The sequence below is a fragment of the Selaginella moellendorffii genome, unplaced genomic scaffold (genome assembly GCF_000143415.4).
Source record: "Selaginella moellendorffii unplaced genomic scaffold, v1.0 SELMOscaffold_0, whole genome shotgun sequence".
NCBI lineage: Eukaryota > Viridiplantae > Streptophyta > Lycopodiopsida > Selaginellales > Selaginellaceae > Selaginella > Selaginella moellendorffii.
Genome location: NW_003314261.1, coordinates 3,194,829 through 3,205,495, shown reverse-complemented (window position 1 = coordinate 3,205,495; position 10,667 = coordinate 3,194,829). Strand labels below are relative to the sequence as shown.

General features: G+C 47.0%; 1 protein-coding gene across 1 annotated transcript; it reads right to left on the bottom strand.

The window, feature by feature from the left end:
- Window positions 1–8,469: 8,469 nt before the first annotated feature.
- On the bottom strand, window positions 8,470–10,050 carry LOC112345403. Its single transcript, XM_024672120.1, has 9 exons — window positions 9,934–10,050; window positions 9,745–9,812; window positions 9,580–9,682; window positions 9,367–9,522; window positions 9,244–9,321; window positions 9,132–9,190; window positions 8,980–9,079; window positions 8,801–8,923; window positions 8,470–8,595 (listed from the first exon to the last, which is right to left on the bottom strand). Exons 1-9 carry the CDS (start codon window positions 10,048–10,050, stop codon window positions 8,470–8,472), a joined length of 930 nt encoding a protein of 309 aa, XP_024527888.1.
- Window positions 10,051–10,667: the final 617 nt, after the last annotated feature.

The window sequence follows — 10,667 nt, the reverse complement described above, 5'->3', positions numbered from 1 at the left end:
GCTGCAAAGATCTCGCTTAACCTGGAGAAACATTAAGCGATGATTATGGACCTGGCAAAAGAAATATCTGGGCGCGTACAAACGCATCTTCATGTACCTTCGAGGCTCTACTTACCTTGGATTGTGCTACTGCCTCGCTACGGGAAATGCCCACACTTAGTATAAAATCGTCAAAGCGTTTGTACCAAGATCTGGGTGCTTGTTCCAAGCCGTAGACAGCTTTCTTGAGAAGCCAGAGATGATCCTCTTTTCCAGCGGCTAGAAATCCTTCTGGCTGTGCCATATAGATTTCTTCTTCAAGCGCGCCATAAAGAAACGCCGTGGTCACATCCATCTGTTCCAGATCAAAGTCTCCCACCGCAACAAAATTAATCAAGGAACGAAGAGTAGAATGCTTAACCACTGGAGCAAAGGTGTCGTTGTAGTCAAGTCCAGGAACTTCCGAGCATCCTTTCGCCACCAATCGCGCCTTGTAGCGAACCGAGCCATCAGGATTAAGCTTCAGAGCATACACCCACATGCTCTTGATAATCTGGCGATTGGAAGCCACAGTTGGAACAAGAACATGTGTCTCGTTCTTTTGCTGTGAAGCAATCTCGGCTTCCATTGCTACACGCCAGTAAGACGCTTCCTGTGAGGCCATGGCTTCTCCATAGGTCCTCGGAACAGTAGGAGTCCCAGCTGCACGAGAGGAGACCATTGTCTCGATGAGACCCTCAGTAGGCCGCCTTGTGCGGATCGATCTGCGTAGAGGATCTGGAGGAGGCGGCGGGGTTGGTGGTGTTGGAGTAGAAGCGGGCATGGGTTGTTGTGTAGGGACTGTTTGAAGCGGCACAGTGATAGTGCCGACAGTCAACTGATCTTGTTCCGCTTCAACGTCATTTTCTTCGGTCAAGGTAGGTCTGGAAGTAGAACCTTGACTAGAAGGAAGAAACGAATTCTCGTTGAAAACCACATCTCTGCTCAGGATCTCCTGCTTCGTGATTGGATTCCAGAGACGATAGGCTTTGTGATCGAGGCTGTAGCCCACAAACACAGCCTTCTGGCTCTTGGGATCCAATTTCTTGCGCATTCCATCAGGGATGTGTGCCCACGTCACACCCGAATATTCTCAGATGCGTAACTGTAGGTTTCTTGCCACTCCATGCTTCTTCAGGAGTGATGTCAGCAAGGGCAGAGGTGGGGAGCCGGTTCTGGAGATAGTTCGCCGTCAAGACAGCGTGAAACCAGAAGCTGCGAGGCAAACCACTGGAAAGTAGAATTGCCCGAGCACTCTCCACTAGTGTGCGATTCTTGCGCTCAGCTACGCCATTCTGTTGTGGAGTCTCTCGCGTTGTAAGTTCTCGCACAATCCCTCCTTGCTCACACAGCTGGTTGAAAGCATTGGAAGTGAATTCGCCTCCACCATCACTTCTCAATCGCTTGAGCATTTTCCCAGTTTGTGTTTCTCCCATATCCTTGAAAGTCTGGAAGTAGTGTAACGATTGGGATTTGCGAGCCATAGGGTAGATCATTGTGCGACGACTGTAGTCATCAATGAAACTGATAAAGTATTGGATACCTCCCACTGCTGTGGTGGCCATCGGGCCACACACATCAGTGTGTACAAGTTCCATGAGCTCTGTAGCTCGAGATGCTCCAGTCTTGGGGAAAGGTTGGCGAGTGGATTTTCCTAGCTGACAGCCCTGGCTAAATGGAAGAACGGCTCTTGGGTCCAGGTCTAGACCTTCAACCATCTGCTCACGTGCGAGCTGCTTGATTCTATCAGCACTAGGATGCCCCAGGCGTGCGTGCCAAAGCTCCAGTGAGTGACTGGTCGTTGTCTTTTGTGCGTGTAGGCCAGGACTCCGTCCAGCAAGATCTGGCAGCATGGTAAGGCGGTAGAGGTCACGCCGTCCAGGCCGGGACGCTGTGAGGATGGCTCCTGTGGTCGAGATCAGCTGGAATTGGCGAGGTGTAATGGCGAACTGATACCCATCCTCAGCAAATTGTCCCACAGAGAACAAATTAGCACATAAACCAGGAATATAAAGAACCTCGTGGATCTTTACGACTATTCCTTGTGGTAAAGTGAACTTGATGGTTCCAACTCCTTTCACAGCAAGCTGCTGGGCATTGCCAACGATGACATTCTTCTCTGTGGCTGTAGGAACATAGGCTTCAAAGTACTTATCACTGTTGAACATATGGTCTGTAGCAGCAGAATCCAGGTAGATGCACTCTGCAGACAGTGCTGCCACAGCCATAGCTCGTGACAAGATGAAGGCGTGTACCACCTTTTTCTTTGCATTGTTCCTTACAGGCTTGAGAGATGGATTTTTCACCCAGAATTGAGCTTCGTCATGGCCTTTCTTGTTGCAATGAGAACACTTGGGCTTCTTGGATGACGAGGCTCCTTGTTTCCCTTTGTTCACTGTTTCTTTCCTGAGAGAAGAGTAGAATGCAACGGCCTCTGATCCTGTTGTTGCTCTTCGTCTCAGATCATCGTCCTGGAGGCTACTGATCACGCCATTCAGGGTTAGAGGAGTTCCAGTGGTAGTGAGGCTACGTATGAGAGGATCAAAGGATGGAGGAAGTGTGACGAGCACCAGCTCTGCTTCTTCTTCATCCTCTATGTTTGCTCCCACATCCTTAAGATCATCTAAGATGGTTCTCACACCAGCAAGATGATCCTTGAGGTCATCCCCTTCAGCTATCACCAATGCATGAAGCTGCTTCCGTAAAAATATGCGATGGGATGTTGAAGGGATCTGGTAAGTCTGCTTCATGGCCTCCCACGCACTCTTGCACCGTCCAATGCAATGGAATTCTCGCCCCTCCAGCGCTGCATGGAATTTGCCCAAAGCTCTCCGGTCCTTCTTGCGATACTTCGCAGTTTCATCCACTGTAGCTGTATCTGGAAGTGTCTCAGTTCCTTTGGTGATGTCCCAGAGGCCTCGTTCATCCATATAGGATTCGAATTTTGTCTTCCAGAAGCGCCAGTTCCTCCCATCAAATTTTGGTGGATTTGCGTCCACTGAAACGATATCCGCTGTAGGCACAGTCGGATTTCTGATGGGAGGGGAAATAGGTGGTGGATTGCGGATTTGTAGGAACAGTGGCTGCCATGGGTGCCGACACCCAATCCCACCACTCGTTCAAGTCTAGGTCCAGGTTCTTAGTCGTTCAGTGCCTCTTGCAAGGCCTGGAGCGTTTGGATTAGGGCACGCCTCTGTTTACGTAGACGGAGGCTCCGATTCACCCTAGCAAGTGTCGCCCTGATCCTACGGTTTCGAATTCTTCTCGCTCTCCCAGGCATTGCTCCGATACCATCTAACGAAAGGTGAAACCGTGTGAAGGTGCTCAAGATCCGTCATAGCAATGGTGAACCGGTGAAGACTCGTGTCTCTCCACGTGGACTAGCCACGTGGCACAGGGCCACTCTCAACAAGAGAACCCTAGCGCAAGTGCAGCTCCAGCAGCAGGATCCAATCAGCCCGTCCCTATAGACGCAGCGGCAAGTGATGCTGAAGCGAGTGGGAGCACTCCGATAAATTCTCTCAACCCACCAGCAGGCGGTATTTTTGGCACGACACTTCAGGCCAACGTCTCCTCCAGTTGGCGGAGAGATGGGCTTAAGTGGAGTACTCAGCCTTCACCACAGCCAGTGCTAAGACGATCTACTCGGATCCGCACACTCACAGAAGCAGGGGCACAATTTCAAGAACGGCTTGACTTTCAGGCTGCCCGCCGAGCTTCTCGGCAGCAAGCTCAAGCTAGAGAGCGTGCCCAGACAGCTCCAAGTGGTTCCAACACGTTCTACTATGCAGCAGCTCCTCCAGGCGTTTCTGGAATTATTCTGTCAAGGCCAAGATATCTTGGTTCCCAAGAATTTGCGTGAGGCACTCTCCAGTCCTGAGTGTGAGCAGTGGCAAGCAGCAGCAAATTCTGAGTATTCGTCTCTCATGGAGATGGCCTCTATCCGCTTGTTACTCAATCTTGCAGCCCAGCAGAATTTAGACGTGGAGCACACCACGGCGTTTCTCTATGGCGATCTTGACGAGGAAGTTTATGTCCTTCAGCCAGAAGGATATGTCATCAAAGGCGTGCAAGTTTAAGAAGGCTTTATATGGATTAAAGTAGTCTCCACGGCAGTGGCATGCGATGATGAACAGCTATCTACTCTCCATCGGTTTTGTGAGTATTTCAGCAGATTCTAACTTTTATCTTCGCAAGTTAGGTACAACATATATTTATCTTGCACTCTATGTAGACGATTGTCTACTAGTCGGTCCAACTCGCAGCAGCTCAAGCGTGAGCTACAGGCACGACTTAAGATGGTGGATCTTGGACCAGTGAAATATTGTTTGGGGATCGAGATTATACGCAACAGGCAGGCTGGCATCATACAATTATCACAGCAGAAGTATGTTGACGATATCTTGGAGAGGTTTCATTTTGCTGGGCTGAATGAAGCGTCAACTCCTATGGAAGCCGGCCTCCATCTCAGCAAAGATCAAGTCCCACAAACAGTCGAGGAATGCGAGAAGATGAAGCAGATACCGTACCGACAGATGGTTGGCAGCTTAGTCTACCTAATGGTTTGCACACAGCCAGATTTGGCTTTTTCAGTGGGAGCAGTGTCCCAATTTCTCGAGACTCCAGGATTTCTTCATTGGTTAGCAGTCAAACGTATCTTTCACTACTTGAAGGGGACCAGACATTTTGCACTCACGTACTCCAAAGTCCCAGCAGGTATGCGACTGTTTGGCTTCACGGACGCTGACTTTGCAGGCGAGGTTGAGCAGCGCAGATCCACCTCAGGTTATATTTTTAGTCTCGGCAGCGGCGCTCTCACATGGTGCAGTAAGTGACAGTCAATTATAGCGTTATCGTCGACCGAAGCAGAGTATGTTGCAGCTACTCAAGCAGCTAAGGAATGTTGCTGGCTATGACAGCTTTTGGATGGCATCGGCTATTCTCAGCTAGCGCCAACAGTTATCTTTTGCGATAACCAGGGTGCTATTGGGCGTACCAAACATTTCCAGGTGCAGTTCCATTATATTCGAGATCAAGTGAGCCAGCGTGTTTTTGGAGCTCATCCAGTGTGGAACAACAGAGCAGGTTGCAGATATTTTTACCAAGGCGTTACCTCCTTTGTTCCAGCGACACGTACAAGCACTTGGCGTGAGAGAGCTCCTTGAGCGAGCACCTTAGTGCTCGAGTGGGAGTGACACGAATATGCTTGGCATAGCATATTCTCCAGAGCTCTCTAGAGGCGCGGTAGGCAGTTAGGGGACACCAGAGAGTAGGGTGTGTTTTCCTTTGTAGCCTCTTGTGATGAACAAGACCCTGTTCATCCTTATCAGAACTTAAACTCCATATAATCTCTTTCGCTTTAGAAACTACGGTGAAGGAAAGTCTCTCCAAGAATGAAAAAGATTGGATGCGAAACAAATATGATATAGTCTGGGAGGAAATCTCTTCAGTTTTGGACAAACCAAAACCCGATTGCACGAGGGGAATTGGGAGGAAAAGTCGATGGCTATGTGATATGTGCGAAGAAATGCTTTCTTCCTATGATTAACGAATCTTCATGCTTCTCTCATCATTTCCAATGCACACCATTCTCCTTGTGCCATCTGGACCAGTACTTGAAGCTATGTTATTCTCACTATATAATAAGACACTAAATTCTATACTAACAAGAGAGTCTTGTGATACTTTTAAGATTTGCCATATATATAAACACTACTCCATTTGGGTGAATTTGCCCAACTGAATAGACACTATGGACCTAAGAGGGAATCAGAATGTTTAAGAAAAGTATAAACCAATGAGGTTTAAAATTTTCTTTTTCCAAATAAGAACATTTTCATCTCCCAAATAAACAGGAATATAACCAATTTTTTTTCCTATCTAAGAGATGGAAACTTTGTTGGTTTGTGGTTATAAGCTTTAATGTGATACTTTTGGATATTGAAGTGAGCCAGTGATGTATGCCTTAATGTGATACCTCTTTATATTAAAGTAATTATCCAGTGATGATGGCTAGAAGCTTTAATATGATAGCAAAATAAGGACAAACACATTTAATGAGGAGTTAAACAATGTGTCATGCCATTATCCCTATTATATATTTGGAACCTTAGTCTTTAGACTTTATAGAGTATATACCTTAATAAAGGATTATATTCTGGAGCCTTCCTTTTTAGGTGAAAAATTTTATCAACAATTTTGAGATGATGGATATCTTAAAATTTAAGAACTTCTAATAAGATTTTTAATAATATTAGTGATTTAATACTGTTCCTCAATCGACCAATATCATAAAAAGCCTTCAGGAATGTGTGGTGCTCTCAAAGTGATCCCCATCTTCTGTGAGAGTGGCAAAAATATCAACGCTGATGTTTATTGAAGGGTTGCAGCCACCATCTATTTTCCTTTGTCAAGAGTGTATAGATCTACATCTGGGATGATGTCTCAGCTAGAGGCATCCCACTGTGGTCACCATCTATTGTGAGGGAATCTTGCAACCTTGCCACACACTCAAGATCCAATGAAAATCGATTTCTGACTGGTGTGTCCAATCTCAATAACACAATATATATAAGAATATCCCTAGAATCATACCCATGCTCTTATACGTACTGAACATGGGTAGTAGAACTCCCAGAAGCTTTGTTGTGGTTGAGTTCTTGCTTAGTTATCAAATATATCTTAAATAACAAACATGACTTCCAAATTAAAGGGTACGTTCTCCAGCATTTGCTGGGTCCATTCTTTTGTCACACCTTAGATTGGAATTCGGAAGATATTGGAATGCTTCAGCATCGTATACAGGATCGTTCTTCACGATCTCGATGGAGTGGTTGGGCCCCAGCTTGGCTGGCCCTTATACGACATAGGATGGTCATGAAGGCATAGGATCAACGACTCAAAACTCACTTCAAGATCTACACCACTTGTAACTTTGTTCGCAGCCTATAGTCCGATACAAACATGATAAGTTCAAAGAGAGCTTCGGCGCCCGAGCCACTTTTTATAAATGAGTCCAGACAAAACTTGGCAGCTACGATAATGTACATTCAAAACGCTTGTTTTATATAGGAGGAATTCTCTCTCTCTCTCCCCCTCTCTCTCTCTGGGCACGCCATGATCAAGGTGGCATCCCTTGTCATCTTATTGCTCTTCCTGCAACCTTGGCCTGGTTCTAGCGTGACGATCCGGGAGAGGAGGCATGTGGGACGCTTCTCCCAGTTCGAAGCCAGGAGGATTACAAATGCCATCTCCAATCGCATCAGACAGCTCTCCTACGACTCCTCGTACAGCTCAGGCAGGAGCTTCAGCTATACGTTCATGGTCACGAACAGGATCAAAGCCTCGATACGCCTCTGGTTCTTCAGCATCGCCCCCTCCAGGGTTTACAGCTTGTGTTCCATCTCGCCCGATAAGTCCATGATCTTGTCCACCCAAACCTTGCAGCAAGCCTACTGGGACATCTTCAACACCATCTACACCGAGTCCCAAGCTCACGGGTATGGATCCATGATCGTCTTCTCCAAGCTCTTTGCCATTGACTACGTCTCTTGGGAGGGACAGCCGGACAGAGAGGAGCTTTGGAGCGTTGAAACCACGGACAACTCGAGCTTGCATGGCCGTGATCTTTGGAACGAGTCAGCTTTCTCTTTGCTCCGCCGGGACGCCGTGCCTGGCGATCCGGACCTCGTCGTGGAGGACTGCTGGCCTTTTGCGACGAGCATGATCAGCGGGCATGGATCCGTCGGCTCCTTCTTCATGGGTCCGTACATCTTGGAGTCGAAAAACCAGAAGTTCAAGGCCTTGATCAGGAGCGACTGTTACTTCGTCCTCTACGAGTGGCGTGATGGCCTGGGTGGCAAGAGGGAGGTGTGGAACAGCGGGAGGGTCATGAAGAACCGGTATGCATCGTGCTCCGTCAGCCTCCAAGTCGATTCCAATATGGTTATTGTGGATAATTGGGGGAGAAAGCCGCAGTTTGCCTTCGCATCCAATGTCTACTGCAAGCCACAGCCGAATTGTGTTAGAACGGCCGGGCTCTCGGTGGAGGACGACGGCTACATTGTGGTGTGGGAGACGGACAGCCAACGCGAGCTCTGGCGTGTTCCTCCCAGATGACAATGGAAAAAACTTGCCTTAATAATCCTGGCGCATGGAAAGCTTGCTTTTGGTTGAGCCAGGACAATCTCGCCGCCGCTCAAGTTGCTCTGCAAGTCGACGGCGATGCTTGGGAGGGCTTTGGAGATTTTCATAATCTGGAAAAATGCCTTTTAGCTTGATTTTGTTTGGAAGAATGAGAATAATAAAAACTTTCACTTACAGCCGCTCCTTGATCACAAATCTTGTTCTCTCCAATGTGCAAAGCTTTGAGTCCGATCGGCGGCGGTGCCTTGCCGATGATATCGGCTAGTGTGTGAACGCCCTGCACAGGTAGCAAACGTCATGGCAATATTATACACTCAAAGCTGTATGAAATACTTTATCGGTTATCCCATTGTCGACCACTGAAAGTTTCTGAAGTGCGGCGGTTATAGGACGGCCAGTCTCCCAAATATTTCTTGCAAGAATCTCCAGCCCCTACAGTTTTTGGTTCATGTCAGTGAAAACGATATATGTATGAGCAAACCCGGTCAGAGAGCTGGTTATGGTCCAAAAGTAGTTCCTGGAGCGTGCTGCTTTCAGAGATTGCCAAACCCAGACCCGAAGCACTTTTTGCTCGAATCATATTCTCCTGTAGCGTCAACAAAATGCTAATAGCGATGGCACTTCACTTTACACTTACGCTAAAGTCAAGTTTTTCAAGGGCGACCTTCAGAGACATGGACATGGTCGCTAAGTGTCCTTGTATCTTTGACATCTCTTTGTCACCGAACTTGCAGTTCGCTAAACTAAGGCTCTTGACAGACTGAAAGAGTTGAGGTTACATTAGTAGGAAATTAAACTGGAATGGTGTCAACTTACGGAACAGCTTGGAAGCAAGTCCGAAAGGCCAATAAGTAAAGACTCCGTATCAGCACAGTCCTTAAAATCCCAGTGCTCAACATTAGGATTTTCCAGCAGTCTGACAACAAGCAAATTAAGAACAAGGAAAGAAATATATACATTCTTGTTACTTGAGCACAGTTTTATCTGGTTGCATGTGCAAAACCTGGGCCTTCTCTACATATGAGGTCTGAAATAAAACCATTTCTTTTAGCATACCACCACTTTGCTAACTTAACTTACTTGCATCAGACGTCTAGAAAACAGCGAGAGCCATGAAGCAGCAACCTCGGTGGTTTCTGCTCGCAGGCATAGCTTTCCCTGTGAAAAGGGCTCAATACAGGCAAAAAATTTAAACAACGGTACCTCTGGTATCTGAACAAAGATGAGAAACCCAAGAAAGCTTGATGGATCATCACCGACAAGAGTATCCCCGTCTGGAGCAAATTTCCTTGCATCGTGAACTTTCTTACCCAGGTCGTCCCAATGAGGCTTCCGAATGACCGTGCTCCTACTGGATAGCTTACAAAAGAAAAACAAAGTAGCTTAGAAGAAAGTTAAATGGGAAGGCACACATACATCAAAGATTCGCCTTGGTTCTTTGCCCTGGATATCCACCTCCGGCGATGTCAAGCTCTCCTTCACCCTGTAGTAGCTCAAAAGAAATCCTTTCAAGTAGAACCTGCATCAAGGTATATAAAAAAAATGTCCCAACGAGAACTAAAGTTATAAACTTCTTCAAACCATCTTCGAGTCCACCGATTTTTCAGGGACTTGTCATTGGACATGAGAGGGGTCTTCCACAGCCAACCCTGTAAAGTGAAAACATCATGCTAGATACTAGTTTGCATGGCAAGAACAACGTTACTTGTTTTGTGGAATCTGAAGATATCTCGCTCGGCATTCCGAGCAACTCTCTTTGGACTCGGCTACCTCGTCCAGGGCCACCACTGTCAGTAGAGCCTGATCTGCCAGTGGAGCAGCTACTGAAGATGCTCTCACTACGGGTTCGTAGTGATGAAAATCTTCTGTCTGGGAGGTGTTTGGCATCCTTAGTATGCTCTGGTACACATTTTTGTATCTGCAAAGACTTTACGCTTCCAGTGGCAGAGTACTAAATCCATAAACCTGAGAAACCAGCTGCAAAAACTCCTGTTGCGCAGCCATGATGTTACTCGAGAGCTTCTCAGCCTGCGGGAGCTTATGTGAATGAAAAGGAAAAACGAAAGGAAGAAAGAAAGAAACAATCACACACCTCATGCTGGACATTGACTATCTCTCTTCTAACCACGTCTAGCGCCGTATGCAATCCTTCGATCTGGTGTAGCACAAAGAAGATGAACACCACTCTTGAAACGCTTATAAAAAGAAAATGCCACCTCGTTTTGACGATGTTCTTTCTTTCCTCGCTCGTTTTGCTGAGGAATCTCAAGGATTTGCAAAGCATTGGCCCTCTTTTTGAAGATATCGCTCGGAAATCTCCTGCTGGATGATCCATTCGGCTGCTCAAGCGGCAAGACCCCAGAATCCATGCGAGGTAGCGGCATTAAACCCGAAAGAAAGAGATCCAGAAACAATACAACCCGGCAGGCAGTCGAACCTAAGAATGCGCCAGTCGCTTGGCGCTCCAGCTTCCATTATGGAGCGATCGATCGCATCCGACTTCT

Excerpts from the sequence above, each read along its gene's own strand:
- LOC112345403 (XM_024672120.1), bottom strand. The coding sequence starts at position 10,050 with ATGCCAAACACCTCCCAGACAGAAGATTTTCATCACTACGAACCCGTA. Across the intron at positions 9,813-9,933 it reads CAGTGGTGGCCCTGGACGAG|GGTTGGCTGTGGAAGACCCC; the intron begins GTAGCCGAGTCC and ends TTCACTTTACAG. Across the intron at positions 9,191-9,243 it reads TTTCTAGACGTCTGATGCAA|ACCTCATATGTAGAGAAGGC; the intron begins GTAAGTTAAGTT and ends GTTTTATTTCAG.